The sequence below is a fragment of the Martes martes genome (genome assembly GCF_963455335.1).
Source record: "Martes martes genome assembly, chromosome: 10".
NCBI classification, from domain to species: Eukaryota; Metazoa; Chordata; class Mammalia; order Carnivora; family Mustelidae; genus Martes; species Martes martes.
In genome coordinates, this window is record NC_137898.1 from 697,404 (window position 1) to 716,198 (window position 18,795).

Sequence of the window (18,795 nt, forward strand, 5' to 3'; positions counted from 1 at the left end):
CGGTCCTCGGGGCCCTGGGACCCCTCACTGCATGCCCCGGGTCACCAGCTCGTTTTCCCCGTCTGGGTCTTGAGAGGGGCTTCCAGGGGTCCTCAGCCTTGGGGAGTGGGTGTGATCGTGAGGTCCGCGCTGTGAGGGTGCTGGGGAGAGGCTCCCCTCCCACCCAGGTCTGTACCTCGCGGCCTCTGCGTCTCAGGGGCAGCTGGGTCCTGCACGGCCATCAGGTGACAGCGTGTTCCTGGAGGAGCTGCCCTGGCCAAGGGGACAGCATTCCTGAGGCCCTCAGCACCATGGGGACCTTGACGTGCATGCCCGCGCCCTACCGTCCCTGGCCCCCTGCCTCCGTGTGCGGGGCCAGTCTCTGCTGGCTGCTGCTGGGGCCCCTGCGTCATGGATGAGTGTGGACTGTCCCCCGCGAGGTCAGGGGCAGGGCCAGGCAGCCCCACCCCACTCGACTCCGCACCCCCACATCCTCGCCCGGGGCCCTGGTTGTCTCCTGACACGCTCAGGTGACCCACGGCTTCAACCGTCCGGTCCCTCCCCAGGCTGCCGTGCAGACAGTCGTCCCTGCCCCACGTCCCAAGGAGGGAGATGCCCAGCGTGAACAAAGGGAAAGTGAATGAATGGAGGGCTCTGGGTGACGCCACGCCAGGGCCTGGGGAACCCCGAGTGCTCATGGGGCAAGCTGAGAGAAGGCTCGTACGGCGCGTGAGCCTGGCGTAGGCATCGTGGACAGAGACCCTCCCCACATCCCCAGCCCTGTGCAGAGAGAAGCCCCACCTGTCCTGGGCCCTTCCATCGGCCCGTCCCTCCCTCTGTCCCCGTCTCCCTGGCTCAGGCCCAGCGTCTTCCTTCTTTCCATAGGCCGGGCCCAGGGCGGCTCTGTGACACATGGCCACAAGTCCCCAGAACGTCACGTCCCCCAGGAGCTTGGTGGTGAGTTGACCCCCACCTGTTAGTGCGGCCCTGCCCCAGGCCCTCGGGGCCAGAACTCGGGGGCCCGGAGGACCCCCGACACACAGCCCTGGTCAGTCACCACGCCGGCCCCCCAAAGGCTCCTCGTCTCCCTGTGGCAGCTTCAGACAGGAGGACAGATGAGGCCCGAGCTCACAGCGACGTCCTCCTGTCTCCCCGGAAGTCCTGATCCCTTCGCCACATGTGTCCCTTTGGCCCGGGGGGGTGGCTGGTGGGGGACTCTCCGGTACACCTGTGCCGGCACACTGGGCGCGCGGCCCTGGGAGAGGATCCCTCCCCCAGGCTGGGCTCAGGGAGGCTCGTCTGTGCCCGGCCTCAGCACCCAAGGGGTCGTCCTGGGCGCCGGGCACTGACTTGGCCCCAGGCAAGAGCTCTGGGCAGAGTTCCAGGCCGGAGCGCTCGCAGCCGCTCAGGACGGCCCGGAGGGAAGGCCGCCGGCCTGTAGGGCCTCAGCTCCAGCCCCAGCTGGGCGTGGTGCCGGCAGGCTTGGCGGGGGCAGCAGAGACCCTGTGCGTGCAGGAGGTGTGACCCCGCGCCCCTGTCCCCGCAGGCCACCCACTCCGCGGGATGAGCTTCCTGCCCCCTCTGAGGACCGCCCCGGTGGTGCGAGGTGAGCGAGGGGCTGTGAGGCTGGGGGGGCGGCCGGACGGGGTCCCGGTCCCCGCGTGGAGGCGGGGTAAGTGCTGGGAGAGGGGCCGCGTCCCCTGAGAGCCTGGGTCCCAGCAGCCCAGCCCCTGCCGTCCGGCCCCCAACCCCGGGGCAGCTGCGTCCCCGGCCCGGGGCGCAGGCCGGCAGCCTCAGGCCCTCCTCGGCCCGCAGCCCGGAACCCCGCGCACAACGGGCGCGTCTGCAGCACCTGGGGCGACTTCCACTACAAGACCTTCGACGGCGACGTCTTCCGCTTCCCCGGCCTGTGCAACTATGTCCTGTCCGCGCACTGCGGCGCCGCGTACGAGGACTTCAACGTGCAGCTGCGCCGCGGCCGGGAGTCCAATGCCACCACGGTCATCGCGGTCACCATGAAGCTCGACGGCATGGTCATCCAGCTGACCAAGAGCTCCGTCCTGGTTAACGGCCGCCCGTGAGTCCGGTGGCTGTGGGGGGCACATGGGGTCATGCCCGGGCAGGCCCCTGAGCGCGCCCCCAGAGGCCTGGGGCTCTTTTCCCACCCGGGGAAGTGGCCCCCTTCCTAGTTCCTCCGTGACCACGGAGCTCCGGGGTCCCCTGTCCTCTCGCGCCCGTGGCGCTGTCTGTGGCCCAGCATTCTGGTCACATTCATGGGAGTAGGGGCCCCCTGGCTGGGATCAGGCCTCCACAGCCCTGCCCCGCGTGGCCTCGGGGCCTCAGCCCGGCCCTCTCTCCGCAGAACTCAGCTGCCCTTCAGCCAGTCGGGGGTCCTCATCGAGGTCAGCCATGGCTACCTGAAGGTGGATGCCAGGCTGGGCCTGGTCTTCATGTGGAGCCAAGACGACAGCCTCCTGGTGAGACCGGGGCCCGGGGCCGGGGTGGGGGGTGTCGCCAGCCCAACGGCCTCCCCAGAGAGGGAAGAAAGTGCTCTGGGCACGGGTGCTGGGGGACGGCCAGACCCCGCCGCATGGGGCTGGTGAGGAGGGGGCCAGGGAGCCTACCTCCCCCGTCACGGAGACCCTGAAGCGTGGGAGGCAGGGGTCCACGGCCTGTGGCACCTCTGTGGGGCCGGATATGTCCCTGTGGGGCCGGGCATCTGATGTGGGCCCTCATTCCAGCTGGAGCTGGACCCCAAGTTCGCCAACCAGACCTGTGGGCTCTGCGGAGACTTCAACGGTCAGCCCGTGTTCAACGAGTTCCTCTCCCATGGTAAGCCCCTCCCCACAGCTGCCCCATGGTAGCCAGACTCCTTTCCCAGTGCTCCCCGGAAGGCTGTCTTCCAGAACCTTGGGTCAGGTGTCCCCGGTTTGCGTGCCCATGCACACGCACACGCGGAGCTGCACACACGCCCACACGGGCACAGACACGTCCCTAGCACGCATGCACACATACCTCCCCGCACCCTCGGCATCACCTCCAAGCAGACCTTCTCCCGGTTTCTTGGGCCTCCTGCTGCCAGGAAGGGAGATTTCATGTGACCCACACCAGCCAGAGTCCCCCACCCCCAGAACCCCCTCGCCAGGCCCATGAAGCCCAGAGGAAGCTCACCCATATGGGGCTTGCAGCCACGGGGGAACACGCCTTCCCGGTGGTCTGGGGGTCCCTGTGCGGGCTTGGCTGGGCTCCGAGGGCTGGGTGAGGTCAGGGTCACTCTCCGGGCCTTTGGGCAGCATGCTGCCCTGGGCTTGGAGAACCCTCAGGCCTCAGCCCTCTGCCTGCAGCCCTGAATGACTTGGGTGGTCCCCCATTTACTTTCAGACTCCCTGAGCACCCCTTAACCCAGCAGGGTGGGTGGGGGATGCTATGCAGTGGGGACCCCAGGAGCTGGCGTTGTGTTCCTGCAGGTGTCAAGCTGATGGCCCTCGAGTACGGGAATCTGCAGAAGATGGACGGCCCCACGGAGCAGTGTCAGGACCCTGTCCCCGTGCCCCCGACGGACTGCGGGCGTGGCACCGTAAGCCCTGGCGTGGACGGGCCCTGCTCCTGTGGGGGCGAGGTGGGTGGGCGGCCCGGAGCCCGGGGGAGGGTCCCGAGCCCGCACTCATCGCGTGCTCCGGCTCTGTCCCCAGGGCCTCTGCGAGGAGATCCTGACCGGCCGGCTGTTCTCGGGCTGCCGAGCTCTGCTGGACGCCAGCAGCTACGTGCAGGCCTGCCGGCAAGACCTCTGCCTCTGTGAGCACGCGGACCGCACCCGCTGCGTCTGTCCCACGCTCGCCGAGTACGCGCGCCAGTGCGCCCACGCAGGGGGGCTGCCCCCGGACTGGAGGAGCCCCCACCTCTGCCGTGAGTGACCCGTCGTGCTGTCCCTCCTGGGCCGGGAGCTGGGGGCCGGCGATGACGTGGCTCTGTCCTCCCTCCACAGCCCAGACCTGCCCCCCAAGCATGCAGCACCGGGAGTGCGGCTCGCCCTGCGCCGACACCTGCTCCAACCCGGAGCACTCCCAGCTCTGCGAGGGCCATTGTGTGGACGGCTGCTTCTGCCCCGAGGGTGAGAGGGGCCTCCCCGGGAATCCCACAGAGGCAGGCTGGGCCCCTGGGTCCGAGGAGCCCCTGCAGGGCAGGGCGACCTGGGCCCAAGGTCGGGTCCCCTCCACTGGCTCAGGGGTGGGCACTGCCTGGCGCCTGCCCCGTCCATGGCCTGCCTGCTTCTGCAGGGACGGTTCTTGATGACATCGGCCAGACCGGCTGCATTCCGGCATCCCAGTGTCCTTGTGTGTACAATGGGGTCACCTATGCCCCGGGGACCAGCTACGCCACAGACTGCACAAACTGGTAGGACCCCAGACCCCTCCCGCCTACAACTCAGGACATGGCCTGGGATGACTCAGGGGGCCGAGGCCCAAGGGCCAGCTGTCCTCTCTTCCTGTGGACCCCAGGCGTGCCCAGGGCTCTCCACGCAGACACCGCCAGGCCCCGGTCTAGGCGGGGATGCGGGCAGGCCTGGGCCAGACCCGTGTCCTCCCACCAGTGCACAGGCTGGGGCGGGATGCTCCCAGGGGCGGCACACGCGTGGTCTCTACCGTCCACAGCACCTGCTCCAGAGGCCAGTGGAGCTGCTGGGAGCTGCCGTGCCCAGGCACCTGCGCGGTGCTGGGGGGCGCCCACTTCTCCACGTTCGACGAGAGGCAGTACACGGTGCACGGGGACTGCAGTTACGTGCTGGCCAAGGTGCGACCCGGGCCTCGCGACCACCCCGCGGCTTTTGGCCACGGCCGTGCAGCCGGCCCACCCCTGCCTGGGCTGCTGGGTCTGCTGCATCTGTGCCCCAGCTCCCGGCGCCACCCCACGGGTCTCCAGGGGTTGGGGGCAGGCGGGGGGCGGGTGCCTTTGGGCAGAGTGTGAGGACCCATGTCTGCAGCCCTGTGACAGCAGCGTCTTCACTGTGCTGGGAGAGCTGCGGCGATGCGGCCTGACGGACAGTGAGACGTGCCTGAGGAGCCTGACGCTGAGCCTGGACGGGGGGAGCACGGTGAGATCAGACCCGGGGGTCGGGGGGGACACGGTGAGATCAGACCCGGGGGTCGGGGGGGACACGGTGAGATCAGACCCGGGGGTCGGGGGGGGACACGGTGAGATCAGACCCGGGGGTCAGGGACACACGGTGAGATCAGACCTGGGGGTCAGGGATACACGGTGAGATCAGACCTGGGGGTCAGGGGGTACATGGTGAGAGCAGACCCAGGGGTCAGGGACACACGGTGAGATCAGACCCGGGGGTCGGGGGGCACACGGTGAGATCAGACCCGGGGGTCGGGGGGGACACGGTGAGATCAGACCCGGGGGTCGGGGGAGACACGGTGAGATCAGACCCGGGGGTCGGGGGGGACACGGTGAGATCAGACCCGGGGGTCGGGGGGCACATGGTGAGATCAGACCCGGGGGTCGGGGGGTACGTGGTGAGATCAGACCCGGGGGTCGGGGGGGACATGGTGAGATCAGACCCGGGGGTCGGGGGGCACACGGTGAGATCAGACCCGGGGTCGGGGGGCACACGGTGAGATCAGACCCGGGGGTCAGGGACACACGGTGAGATCAGACCTGGGGGTCAGGGATACACGGTGAGATCAGACCTGGGGGTCAGGGGGTACATGGTGAGAGCAGACCCAGGGGTCAGGGACACACGGTGAGATCAGACCCGGGGGTCGGGGGGCACACGGTGAGATCAGACCCGGGGTCGGGGGGCACACGGTGAGATCAGACCCGGGGGTCAGGGGTTACATGGTGAGAGCAGACCCAGGGGTCAGGGACACACGGTGAGATCAGACCCAGGGGTCGGGGGGCACACGGTGAGATCAGACCCGGGGGTCAGGGACACATGGTGAGATCAGACCTGGGGGTCAGGGGGCACACGGTGAGATCAGACCCGGGGTCGGGGGGCACACGGTGAGATCAGACCCGGGGGTCAGGGACACACGGTGAGATCAGACCTGGGGGTCGGAGGGTACATGGTGAGAGCAGATGCCAGTTGGGGGGAGTCTATGTCCCTCATGGCAAGTGACCTCTGCCCAAGCCCTTGATCCTGGCATGGGCGGCGAGTGAGCGGGATGCAGGCTGAGGATCTCCCAGCCCACCGGCCTCTGCGTCACAGTCCCCAGACAGAACCACTCCGGGAGGGGCACCAGGGCCTCCACACCCGCCCCTACCAGCCCTGGAAGGAGGGACCAGGGCATGCCCGGAACTCGGCTTCATTGAAGCCAACTTCCCTCTGTCCCAGTTTAGTTTTTATTTTTATTTTATTTTTCCAACTTCCCTATTTCATACAATCACTTGGGTTTTTACCGGAGAGAATGCTCGGCCCTTGAGGGAAATGTGGACAGACTAGCTGAGCCTGGGGCAGAACTTGGCTCCTCAGCCAGCCCCTCCTCGTGGGAGCTCGTGGCCCTCCAGGGCAGGGGTCCCGCTGGCACGTGTCCCGGGGCTGCCCTGACCCCGCTCCCTGCTGCTCCCAGGTCATCACGGTCAAGGCCAGCGGGGAGGTGTTTGTGAATCAGATCTACACCCAGACGCCCGTCTCGGCAGGTAAGGACGTGGGGCCCGCCCCCCGGAGGGTCCCGGCCCTCCCAGCCCGCTGAGGCCCCGCCCCCCGCGTCCACAGGGAACGCCACGCTCTTCAGACCGTCCACCTTCTTCATCATCGCCCAGACCAAGCTCGGCCTGCAGCTCAGCATCCAGCTGGTGCCGGTCATGCAGGCGTTCGTGAGGCTGGGGCCCGAGCTCCGCGGCCTCACCTGCGGTAAGAGGGGCCGCCCGTCCCGGGAGCCGCAGCCCGCCCTCGGCGGCCGGGGCCCGCGGCGCCTCATGCCGGCCTCCCGCCGCAGGCCTGTGCGGGAACTTCAACCAGAACCAGGCCGACGACTTCCGGACCCTCAGCGGCGTGGTGGAGGGCACGGCCGCCGCCTTCGCCAACACTTGGAAGACCCAGGCCGCCTGCCCCAACGTCAAGAACAGCCTCGAGGACCCCTGCTCCCTCAGCGTGGAGAACGGTGTGTGGGTCCCCGCGGCCACGGGCCCGCCCGGTCGCCAGTGACCCCAGGCCGCAGAATCCACTCTGGCCTGGAGGAGGCATTCGGGGGCCAACTCACCAACGCATTTCCCAGTGTGGCCGTGGGAGCTTCCGGAAGAAGGGAGCGGGGCGCTGTGGGGGTGGTGAAGCCTGCACCTGCGAGCCTGCTGGCCACGGCAGCGGACGACTGTCCCGCTTGCTGACCGCCCTTGTTGCTCTGTCCGCAGAGAAGTACGCTCAGCACTGGTGCTCCCGGCTGACGGACCCCCGCGGCCCCTTCGCCCAGTGCCACGCGGCCGTGAACCCGGGCACCTACTACTCGGTAATGCACGCCCACCAGCCTCTCTGCTCTGGCCACGCAGCTGTCCTCGGTGCGGGGACAGGGGCTTCTCGAGGGTCCTGCCTGAGGTCCAGAGCTCATCTGTGCGTCCAGCCCTGTAACCAGGCATAGAGTCGACGACCCCTGAGGGCTCATGGCCCACCGGACCCTGGAGTCCACATGAGAAATCAGTGGTGGCCGAGATACTCTGGGGTCTGAGGGCCAGAAGGGCTGGCCCCTGTCGGGTCCCTGAGAGGAGGGGCCGTTGTCCTTCCAGCACCGCCTGGAGTGGGGCTTGGCGCCAAGATGGTCTGCGGAGGATGTGGGGGCCCCAGGCGTGGGCTCGGGGAGGGTCCTAGAGGAGGCGGGGCGGCAGTGTGGGGGACGCTCACGGCGTGTGGGTGACGACGGCCCCGTCCCCAGAACTGCATGTTCGACACGTGTAACTGCGAGAAGAGCGAAGACTGTCTGTGCGCCGCCCTGTCCTCCTACGTGCACGCCTGCGCGGCCAAGGGGGTGCTGCTCAGCGGCTGGAGGGACGGCGTGTGCAGTGAGTGTCCCCACCCCCCAACAGAACACGTGCTCCTGGGCCCCTGTCCCTGGGTGGAGCTTGGAGGGCTGGAGTGCCCGGCCTGGGACCCTGAGGCAGGAGCAGGGGGAGGCGGGGGCGGGTGATGGCAGCCGCTCCGCCCTGACCGCCTCCTCCGGCCTGGCATCCCGCAGCAAAGCCCATGACCACCTGCCCAAAGACGCTGACCTACCAATACGGCATCAGCACCTGCCAGCCCACCTGCCGGGCCCGGAGCCACGAGGACGTCACCTGTGGTATCAGCTTTGTCCCCGTGGATGGCTGCACCTGCCCCAACGGCACATTCCTGGACGATGCGGGCAAGTGCGTGCCGGCCACCAGCTGTCCCTGCTACCACGAGGGCTCTGTGGTCCCCAACGGGGAGTCGCTTCACGAGCGTGGAGTCATCTGGTAAGAGCCCCTGCTGGATGGGCCTGGTGGGCAGGGCGGCCAGGCTGGGGGGACCCTCTGACCACTCTCTTGTCTCAGCACCTGCACGCAAGGCACGCTGACCTGCATTGGAGGCCAGGTTCCCACCCCAGGTGAGTCTGCGGGGAGGGAGGAGCTCTCATGATCTCCAAGTTTCTGGGTGGACGGCCAGACTCCCAAGTCAGTGTGGCTGCTGGGTGTGGGGGGCTTCCCTCTTTGGCCTGACCTGTGCCCCCAGGCACGCCATGCACACGCACCATGAACACATGTACATGCCACGGACACACACGCACACGCGTCCCGCACATACGCACATGCACCCCCCGGCCGTGCCCCAGGCTGGGCGGCACAGACCCGGCTGCTGGGACACACAGTGTGCAGCCGTGACTCTCAGAGCCAGCCGGGCGGTTGGTGGTGGGAACCTGAGCGGCCTCTAACCCCCCAGTCTGCACCCCGCCCATGGTCTTCCTCGACTGTCGCAACGCCACGCCGGGGGCCTCCGGGGCCGGCTGTCAGAAGAGCTGCTTCACTCTGGACTTGGACTGTGTGAGTGCCCCGCACACCCCCGCGACCCTGCGTGGGCATCTGCCCATGGGCCCTCTCGGGGTGGTCCCGGGAAGACTGCTGCCCGAGGGCTCCCTGGGCTCAGTGCAGGCTGTGGCGGGGGGGCCTCAGCTGTCGAACCCCAGCCCACTGAGCTGTGTCCCCGGCGCCCCACAGTATAGCTCCCAGTGTGAGCCCGGCTGCGTGTGTCCCGACGGGCTGGTGGCCGACAGCGAGGGCCGCTGTGTCGCTCCGACAGACTGCCCCTGCGTGCACAACGAGGCCAGCTACCTGCCCGGCCAGACCATCCGGGTGGGCTGCAACACCTGGTACGCGGTGGGGGGGGGGGGCTCCCTGCAGTGGGTGGTGGGACCCTGGCCTCTAGGACCGACCATGGTCTCGCAGGGACCTGTCCCACCCCCATTCCCCATGCCCAGCTCAGGCCTGACCGGTGCCCCCTACCCCCAGCACCTGTGAGAACAGGAAGTGGCGCTGCACAGAGGAGCCCTGCCTGGCCACCTGCGCCGTGTACGGGGACGGCCACTATGTCACCTTCGACGGGAGGCGCTACAGCTTCAGCGGGGACTGCGGGTACACGTTGCTTCAGGTACGTGATCCCGGGGGCTCCCCGGCCCTCCCGTGGCCCCGCGGTGCGGCTCGGGGCACCCCAGCCCCCAGCGGCAGGACAACCCCCCACCTCTCCCCAGGACCACTGCCGCAACAATGCCACCACTGGGACCTTCCGCGTCGTCTCCGAGAACGTCCCCTGCGGGACCACGGGCGTCACCTGCTCTAAGGCCATCAAGCTCTTCCTGGGGGTGAGCGGGCGGCCGGGTAGGGCTGGGGTCCCCCCGGAGGGACGCCTGGGAAGCCGAGCGGGTACAGGCCTGAGCGACCCCTTCTGCGCAGAGCTACGAGCTGAGGCTGAGTGACGGCCGCGTGGAGGTGCTTGAGAGGGGCGTGGGGCAGGAGCCCCCCTACTCCATCCGCCAGATGGGCATCTACCTGGTGGTGGACACTGAGGCCGGCCTGGTGCTGCTGTGGGACAGGAAGACCAGCATCTTCCTCAAACTCAGCCCTGAGTTCAAGGTGGGCTCCCCCTGCCCCCACCCCGTAGGGCCCGCCCTCACCCCAGACCGTGTGGGGCGGGAGGACAGACGGAGAGAGGAGGGAGTCAGCTGGCAGCCGGGAGGCCCTCCGCTGCCCGTGCCGTGTCTCGTGGCTCCCGGGACACCGTCACAAACTCGTGGCTCCTTCTCGTGTTCTGGACCCTGGAAGTCCCATCCAACTGCTCTGGGGCCTGCTCCCTCCGGGGGTTTTGGGGGAGGACCCCGCCTCCCTCCTCCAGCTCCTGGGGCCCCAGGCGACCATCCAGCCTCGTGTAACTGTCCTCACTCATGTGTGTGGCCACATGTCCTTAGGGTCACAGGCCCTGCGTCGCCAGCCCACCCCCACCCAAGATACCCTCCTCTCAGCAGGACCCCATCTGCAGGGGCCCTATTTCCACATGAGGCCACGCTCCTGGGTCCCGAGTCAGGACCTGTGCTGGTCTTTGGGGAACACCACGTAGCCCACAGTGCTGCCTCTCCTGTTCCCCCTTTCCTCCGGGAGGGGCGCCACCATGACCCCGTGTGCCGAGTGGGGCCCTACACGCTGAAGACGTACTTGGGGGCCCCCCCTGCTGGGGGTGGATGTGGGCCCCAGGGGAGCGAGTGGGGTCCCAGGAGGCAGGGTAGGAGGCTCGGGTCCCTCCGGCACATGCCTGAGCCCCCCCGTGCCGCCGTCCCCCGTCTGCAGGGCCGGGTCTGCGGCCTGTGCGGGAACTTCGACGACAACGCCGTCAACGACTTCACCACGCGGAGCCAGTCCGTGGTGGGCAGCGCCCTGGAGTTTGGCAACAGCTGGAAGTTCTCCCCGTCCTGCCCCGACGCCCCGGCCCCCAGGGACCCCTGCACCGCCAACCCGTACCGCAAGTCCTGGGCCCAGAAGCAGTGCAGCATCATCAACAGCGCGACCTTCGCCGCCTGCCATGCCCACGTACGCGGCCCTTCCCCGGGGACAGCGGTTGGGGGCCGCCATCACCTTCCACCCTTTAGACCAGCCCGTGGTCAGCTGCTGTCCCTGAGCTCTGGGGGAAGCCACCCCAGGTTGGGACACACCGCGGGCCTGACCCCCAGGAGCCCCAGCCCCTGGATCCAAAGCCTCTTCGCCCCTCCCCCAGGTGGAGCCCGCCAAGTACTACGAGGCCTGCGTGGGCGACGCGTGCGCCTGTGACTCAGGGGGCGACTGTGAGTGTTTCTGCACGGCCGTGGGCGCCTATGCGCAGGCCTGCCACGACGTGGGTGTGTGCGTGTCCTGGCGCACCCCGGACATCTGCCGTGAGTGTCCACGACACGTGGTTGGGAGGAGGGGCCGTGGGGAGGGGCAGAGGAGTGTGGGATCAAGGCAGGTCAGCCACGGGCTGGGCGGGAGGCCGTGGAAAGGAAAGTGGCATGGGGGAGTGTGGAAGGTGTCGTCCGGGGAGACGTGGCAGAACGTTCTGGAACCGAGAGGGCTTAGCAGAGCCCCCACCTCCCACGCTGTCGGAACCTGGCCGGACTGGGGTGTCGCTGGGGAGCCGCTCCGGCCAGAGCCCCCACCCCAACGGATGGCACCCCTGAGAAACCAGGGGGCCTGTGGCTGCCTCTGACCACGGCATTCGAGGCCCCATCGGGAGGCACAGCGGAGGGAATGGCTTGAGAACAGCCCATGAGGCGTGGGGGAAGGTCGGGGTGCAGGGGGAGCTTACCTGGCCCGTGTGGGTCCCCGAGGCTGTCTTCCCGAGGGCAGCACTCTGCGTGGGGCCGCCGGGTGGCTCGCTCCGGGCAGGAGCTGGCCCACTGAGCCTGCCCGCTGGCCCGCAGCCCTGTTCTGCGACTACTACAACCCCGAGGGCCAGTGCGAGTGGCACTACCAGCCGTGCGGGGCGCCCTGCATGAGGACCTGCCGGAACCCGGGCGGCCGCTGTCTGCACGACCTGCCGGGCCTGGAAGGTGAGGGCGGGGGGGTGCTGTCGGGGGGCTCCTGGCTGGGCTGGACGCTTCCCAGCCCCTTGGTGTGCCTTTGTGGGTGCAGCCCCATGCGCCCACTGTGCCGTGCGTGAGACCTGGGGTGGGGGGCTGAGCCCAGGCCACGGTGGGGAGGTGGTCAGGCAGGCAGTGCGGCCGGCACTCAGCCTCTCTGGACCGCAGGCTGCTACCCCAAGTGCCCGCCCGCGGCCCCCATTTTCGACGAGGACCGGATGCAGTGTGTGGCCACGTGCCCGACCCCACCCCCGCCACTGCCCTGCCGCGTCCGGGGCAAGTCATACCGGCCTGGCACGGTGGTGCCCTCCGACGAGAACTGCCACTCCTGGTGAGTCGCACGGCCAGAGGCGCGAGGAGCCAGAGCACTTGCGGGTCCCACCGGCCGCATTCCCACGGGGCCTCCTCCTTCAGACTGGTGGGGGTGGTGTCACGGCCTTGAGGTCCTGAGGCCGGCTGGGAGCCTCCCTGGGGCAGAACGGGGGTGGGCAGCCCGAGCGGTGGCGGGAAGGTGAATTGGAGCAGGAGCTGAGTCATGTCACCGTGAGGCCTCCTTGGAGCAGAGGCCCCGGAGAGGAAATGGCCGTCAGAAAGTCACCGGGGCGTGTGGGTGTCAGACGCCTGCCTGTGTCACTCAGCGATCGGAAGGGGCTCCCGGAGCGGGTGTGACCTCGGGCTCCGTGTGCCCCGCCTGGGCTGCGGGATGGCCCCGGCACGGCAGGGGTGCCCTACACCCCGTGGCTCACTTCCTCCCTCCCGCCACTAGCATTTGCACCGAGAATGGCGTGCAGTGTGCCTACGACTCTGAGGGTGAGCAGCGGGGGGCCTTCCTGGGGTCTGGATTCTTGGGGTGCCCACCTCCCCCTAGCCCCTGACGTGCCTGGGCTTGTCCTCACAGCCTGTGTCTGCATCTACGACGGACGGCACTTCCGACCGGGGGATGTCATCTACCACACGACAGACGGCACAGGGGGCTGCATCTCCGCCCGCTGCTCCGCCAACGGCACCATCGAGCGGGGGGTCTCTCCCTGCAGCGCCACCAGCCCCGCCCCACCAACCACCTTCTCCTTCTCCACGTCCGCACCCGGTAAGGCAGACGCGCGGGGGCACCGTGCAGGGCTGTCTCTCTCCCGAGAAGGCAGGAGCCTGCCGACCCTGACGCTGGGAAGGGCCAGCCCAGCCCGTCTCCCCGGCAGGACTGCTGTCCTCAGGGGCACAATCAGGACTAGGGCCCCCCGCAGAGGGCGGAGGCCGGCCTCTGGGAGGAGGTGCGCTGAGTGTCAGGCACCCCGACTCCTCTCCCTCCTCTGGGGCATCTTAGAGCCTCATCAGAGCTTCCCGCCGGAGGGCTGGTTCTGCTCAGGGCCCGGGGAGCGGGCTTCCCCTACGTGAGACCCGTTCACCGGTTCATTCAACTGCTGTGGGCTCCACGTGCGCCCTGTGCCACGCGTGTCCCGGGGACTTGGTGCTCCCACCCCGCCAAGCTCCGTCGCGGGTGGAGACGGCCGCACAGATCGACGTGGCGAAGCCCACACAGCAGCTGGTGGACGGGGGGCAGGGACGGCGGATGAGGGGAGGTCCCGGGACCCCACGGGACTTAGCCGTTCCGCCTTCTCTTCTGTCCTCAGTCGTGAGCTCAACACGTCCGCCCAGCACGTGCCGCAGCTGTGGCACGACCGCCAACACCACCGTCCAGCCCCGCCAGGCCTGTGGGGAGGAGTGCCAGTGGTCGCCGTGGCTGGACATCAGCCATCCGGGGCGCGGCATCGATAGCGGCGACTTCGACACCCTGGAGAACCTCCGTGCCCATGGGTACCAGGTTTGCGCGACGCCGAAGAAGGTGGAGTGCCAAGCTGAGGGGGCCCCTGGGGTGCCGCTCCCGGTCCTGGGGCAGCACGTGGAGTGCAGCCCGATGGTGGGCCTGACCTGCTACAACCACGAGCAGACGTCAGGGCTCTGCCACAACTACCAGATCAGGATCCTGTGCTGCCTCCCCCGGACCTGCTCCCCCTCCAGCAGTCCGGCCCAGACCACCCCCCCTGCAGCTTCCGGGAACACAGAAACGGGGCCCACACGAGAGGTTAGCGGGGTCTCATCTGTGCCGACAGAGCACAAAATATCCCCAGCCACGGTTACTGCAACTGGCACAAGCATTCTCTCTACAACTAGTGAAACACCTGCCCCGGGTACTACTGCACCAGTCCGAGTGACCTCTACAACCACCCCACGTACCCCTACACCTGCCCCGGGTACCACCACGACCCCACCAGGTACCCCTACACCTGCCCCGGGTACCACCACGACCCCACCAGGTACCCCTACACCTGCCCCGGGTACCGCCACGACCCCACCAGGTACCCCTACACCTGCCCCGGGTACCGCCACGACCCCACCAGGTACCCCTACACCTGCCCCGGGTACCGCCACGACCCCACCAGGTACCCCTACACCTGCCCTGGAGAAAACTACTCTCTTGACTCGGACTCCGATGCCAGTTTCAACAACACATGAGCCTTGTTTAAAACGGTTGTGCACATGGACCCCCTGGATCGACAGCAGCTACCCTGCGCCGGGTATAAACAGTGGAGATTTTGACACTTTTCCTAATTTGAGAGCCAAAGGCTATAAATTCTGTGCAAAGCCCAACAACGTGGAGTGCAGGGCAGAGTTCTTCCCGAACATCCCACTAGAGGAGTTGGGGCAGGACGTGATCTGTGACAAGAACGTGGGACTGCTTTGCCTGAACAAGAACCAGCTGCCCCCAATCTGCTACAACTACGCAATCCGCATCGAGTGCTGTGAGCAGGTAGATGTGTGCACAAGCACCCCACACGCTGGCTCATCGGAGATCACACACCCAACCCCGAGGCACACTGAGACCCAAACACAGCTGACCCAAAGCACCGGAATTCCCTCGTCACCGACACAACATGGCACTGCCAGCTCGGTGCCTGTGCACCCGGCACCCAGCACCACACGTGACACACACGGGGTCTCCTCACCTGTGACTGTCAGCTGCCAGCCACAGTGCACGTGGACCAAGTGGTTTGACATGGACTTCCCGTCCCCGGGACCCCACGGAGGAGACGAGGAAAGCTTCAGCAACATCATGAGAAGGGGAGAGAAAATCTGCCGCCGGCCCGAGTACATCTCGCGGCTGGAGTGCCGGGCCGAGAGCCACCCCGAGGTCAGCATCGAGAAGCTGGGCCAGGTGGTGCAGTGCGACCTCAGCAAGGGCCTGGTGTGCCGGAACCGGGACCAGGGCGGCAATGTCGGGATGTGCCTCAACTATGAGGTCCGGGTGTTGTGCTGTGAGCCCCCAGAGCACTGCACGACGCACAAAACTGTCACCGTCCCTCACACCCCAAGTATGAGCCCCACCAGCCTAACGGAGACCACCGTCCACCTGGTGACTTCCCACTCAACCACTGTGCCAACAACCAGCCCAACCTCGGTGCCAGAAACGAGTTCAACCACGGTGCGAACAACCAGCCCAACCTCAGTATCAGAAACCAGCTCAACCTCGGTGCCAACAACCAGCCCAACCTCAGTGCCACCAGCCAGCTCAACCTCAGTGCCAACAACCAGCTCAACCACGGTGCGAACAACCAGCCCAAGACCTGTGTCAGAAACCAGCTCAACGTCTGTGCCAACAACCAGCCCAACCTCGGTGCCAGAAACCAGCTCAACCACTGTGCCACCTACCAGCTCAACCTCTGTGCCAACAACCAGCCCAACCTCGGTGCCAGAAACCAGCTCAACCACGGTGCCAGCAACCAGCCCAACATCAGTGCCACCTACCAGCTCAACGTCTGTGCCAACAACCAGCCCAACTTCAGTGCCAGAGACCAGCTCAATGTCTGTGCCTACAACCAGCCCAACCTCGGTGCCAGAGACCAGCTCAACCTCGGTGCCAGAGACCAGCTCAACCACTGTGCCACCTACCAGCTCAACGTCTGTACCAACAACCAGCCCAACCTCGGTGCCAGAGACTAGCTCAACCACGGTGCCAGCAACCAGCCCAACCTCGATGCCACCAACCAGCTCAACCACGGTGCCAGCAACCAGCCCAACTTCCGTGCCACCAACCGGCACAACGTCTGCTCCTACAGCCACCACCACCCCCGTCCTCACACCTGAAGCAACCCACTCCCCTCGTGTGACTGTCAGCTGCCAGCCACAGTGCACGTGGACCAAGTGGTTTGACGTGGACTTCCCGTCCCCGGGACCCCACGGAGGAGACGAGGAAAGCTTCAGCAACATCATGAGAAGGGGAGAGAAAATCTGCCGCCAGCCCGAGTACATCTTGCGGCTGGAGTGCCGGGCCGAGAGCCACCCCGAGGTCAGCATCGAGAAGCTGGGCCAGGTGGTGCAGTGCGACCTCAGCAAGGGCCTGGTGTGCCGGAACCGGGACCAGGGCGGCAATGTCGGGATGTGCCTCAACTATGAGGTCCGGGTGTTGTGCTGTGAGCCCCCAGAGCACTGCACGACGCACGAAACTGTCACCGTCCCTCACACCCCAAGTATGAGCCCCACCAGCCTAACGGAGACCACCGTCCACCTGGTGACTTCCCACTCAACCACTGTGCCAACAACCAGCCCAACCTCGGTGCCAGAAACGAGTTCAACCACGGTGCGAACAACCAGCCCAACCTCAGTATCAGAAACCAGCTCAACCTCGGTGCCAACAACCAGCCCAACCTCAGTGCCACCAGCCAGCTCAACCTCAGTGCCAACAACCAGCTCAACCACGGTGCGAACAACCAGCCCAAGACCTGTGTCAGAAACCAGCTCAACGTCTGTGCCAACAACCAGCCCAACCTCGGTGCCAGAAACCAGCTCAACCACTGTGCCACCTACCAGCTCAACCTCTGTGCCAACAACCAGCCCAACCTCGGTGCCAGAAACCAGCTCAACCACGGTGCCAGCAACCAGCCCAACATCAGTGCCACCTACCAGCTCAACGTCTGTGCCAACAACCAGCCCAACTTCAGTGCCAGAGACCAGCTCAATGTCTGTGCCTACAACCAGCCCAACCTCGGTGCCAGAGACCAGCTCAACCTCGGTGCCAGAGACCAGCTCAACCACTGTGCCACCTACCAGCTCAACGTCTGTACCAACAACCAGCCCAACCTCGGTGCCAGAGACTAGCTCAACCACGGTGCCAGCAACCAGCCCAACCTCGATGCCACCAACCAGCTCAACCACGGTGCCAGCAACCAGCCCAACTTCCGTGCCACCAACCGGCACAACGTCTGCTCCTACAGCCACCACCACCCCCGTCCTCACACCTGAAGCAACCCACTCCCCTCGTGTGACTGTCAGCTGCCAGCCACAGTGCACGTGGACCAAGTGGTTTGACGTGGACTTCCCGTCCCCGGGACCCCACGGAGGAGACGAGGAAAGCTTCAGCAACATCATGAGAAGGGGAGAGAAAATCTGCCGCCAGCCCGAGTACATCTTGCGGCTGGAGTGCCGGGCCGAGAGCCACCCCGAGGTCAGCATCGAGAAGCTGGGCCAGGTGGTGCAGTGCGACCTCAGCAAGGGCCTGGTGTGCCGGAACCGGGACCAGGGCGGCAATGTCGGGATGTGCCTCAACTATGAGGTCCGGGTGTTGTGCTGTGAGCCCCCAGAGCACTGCACGACGCACGAAACTGTCACCGTCCCTCACACCCCAAGTATGAGCCCCACCAGCCTAACGGAGACCACCGTCCACCTGGTGACTTCCCACTCAACCACTGTGCCAACAACCAGCCCAACCTCGGTGCCAGAAACGAGTTCAACCACGGTGCGAACAACCAGCCCAACCTCAGTATCAGAAACCAGCTCAACCTCGGTGCCAACAACCAGCCCAACCTCAGTGCCACCAGCCAGCTCAACCTCAGTGCCAACAACCAGCTCAACCACGGTGCGAACAACCAGCCCAAGACCTGTGTCAGAAACCAGCTCAACGTCTGTGCCAACAACCAGCCCAACCTCGGTGCCAGAAACCAGCTCAACCACTGTGCCACCTACCAGCTCAACCTCTGTGCCAACAACCAGCCCAACCTCGGTGCCAGAAACCAGCTCAACCACGGTGCCAGCAACCAGCCCAACATCAGTGCCACCTACCAGCTCAACGTCTGTGCCAACAACCAGCCCAACTTCAGTGCCAGAGACCAGCTCAATGTCTGTGCCTACAACCAGCCCAACCTCGGTGCCAGAGACCAGCTCAACCTCGGTGCCAGAGACCAGCTCAACCACTGTGCCACCTACCAGCTCAACGTCTGTACCAACAACCAGCCCAACCTCGGTGCCAGAGACTAGCTCAACCACGGTGCCAGCAACCAGCCCAACCTCGATGCCACCAACCAGCTCAACCACGGTGCCAGCAACCAGCCCAACTTCCGTGCCACCAACCGGCACAACGTCTGCTCCTACAGCCACCACCACCCCCGTCCTCACACCTGAAGCAACCCACTCCCCTCGTGTGACTGTCAGCTGCCAGCCACAGTGCACGTGGACCAAGTGGTTTGACGTGGACTTCCCGTCCCCGGGACCCCACGGAGGAGACGAGGAAAGCTTCAGCAACATCATGAGAAGGGGAGAGAAAATCTGCCGCCAGCCCGAGTACATCTTGCGGCTGGAGTGCCGGGCCGAGAGCCACCCCGAGGTCAGCATCGAGAAGCTGGGCCAGGTGGTGCAGTGCGACCTCAGCAAGGGCCTGGTGTGCCGGAACCGGGACCAGGGCGGCAATGTCGGGATGTGCCTCAACTATGAGGTCCGGGTG

At 66.6% G+C, this 18,795-nt stretch overlaps 1 protein-coding gene across 1 annotated transcript in view; it reads left to right on the plus strand.

Annotated features, from left to right (window-relative positions):
• Window positions 1–18,795, plus strand: part of MUC5AC (mucin 5AC, oligomeric mucus/gel-forming) — a gene marked incomplete at both ends in the record, with an annotated part of 32,929 nt that overhangs the window by 468 nt on the left and 13,666 nt on the right. The window contains 39 exons of the mRNA XM_080817864.1: window positions 865–936; window positions 1,526–1,585; window positions 1,795–2,056; window positions 2,342–2,456; window positions 2,721–2,811; window positions 3,447–3,556; window positions 3,672–3,885; window positions 3,965–4,090; window positions 4,257–4,374; window positions 4,632–4,770; window positions 4,961–5,071; window positions 6,552–6,621; window positions 6,698–6,835; window positions 6,921–7,085; window positions 7,333–7,427; window positions 7,848–7,974; window positions 8,148–8,403; window positions 8,482–8,534; window positions 8,867–8,967; window positions 9,142–9,293; window positions 9,433–9,571; window positions 9,672–9,782; window positions 9,874–10,053; window positions 10,762–11,001; window positions 11,186–11,342; window positions 11,868–11,996; window positions 12,195–12,357; window positions 12,793–12,836; window positions 12,925–13,113; window positions 13,655–14,009; window positions 14,228–14,464; window positions 14,640–14,832; window positions 15,055–15,321; window positions 15,396–16,008; window positions 16,139–16,476; window positions 16,551–17,163; window positions 17,294–17,631; window positions 17,706–18,318; window positions 18,449–18,786. Of these exons, the coding sequence (XP_080673990.1) occupies window positions 865–936; window positions 1,526–1,585; window positions 1,795–2,056; window positions 2,342–2,456; window positions 2,721–2,811; window positions 3,447–3,556; window positions 3,672–3,885; window positions 3,965–4,090; window positions 4,257–4,374; window positions 4,632–4,770; window positions 4,961–5,071; window positions 6,552–6,621; window positions 6,698–6,835; window positions 6,921–7,085; window positions 7,333–7,427; window positions 7,848–7,974; window positions 8,148–8,403; window positions 8,482–8,534; window positions 8,867–8,967; window positions 9,142–9,293; window positions 9,433–9,571; window positions 9,672–9,782; window positions 9,874–10,053; window positions 10,762–11,001; window positions 11,186–11,342; window positions 11,868–11,996; window positions 12,195–12,357; window positions 12,793–12,836; window positions 12,925–13,113; window positions 13,655–14,009; window positions 14,228–14,464; window positions 14,640–14,832; window positions 15,055–15,321; window positions 15,396–16,008; window positions 16,139–16,476; window positions 16,551–17,163; window positions 17,294–17,631; window positions 17,706–18,318; window positions 18,449–18,786 (7,832 nt within the window). The remainder of the gene's footprint in view (window positions 1–864; window positions 937–1,525; window positions 1,586–1,794; window positions 2,057–2,341; window positions 2,457–2,720; window positions 2,812–3,446; window positions 3,557–3,671; window positions 3,886–3,964; window positions 4,091–4,256; window positions 4,375–4,631; window positions 4,771–4,960; window positions 5,072–6,551; window positions 6,622–6,697; window positions 6,836–6,920; window positions 7,086–7,332; window positions 7,428–7,847; window positions 7,975–8,147; window positions 8,404–8,481; window positions 8,535–8,866; window positions 8,968–9,141; window positions 9,294–9,432; window positions 9,572–9,671; window positions 9,783–9,873; window positions 10,054–10,761; window positions 11,002–11,185; window positions 11,343–11,867; window positions 11,997–12,194; window positions 12,358–12,792; window positions 12,837–12,924; window positions 13,114–13,654; window positions 14,010–14,227; window positions 14,465–14,639; window positions 14,833–15,054; window positions 15,322–15,395; window positions 16,009–16,138; window positions 16,477–16,550; window positions 17,164–17,293; window positions 17,632–17,705; window positions 18,319–18,448; window positions 18,787–18,795) is intronic.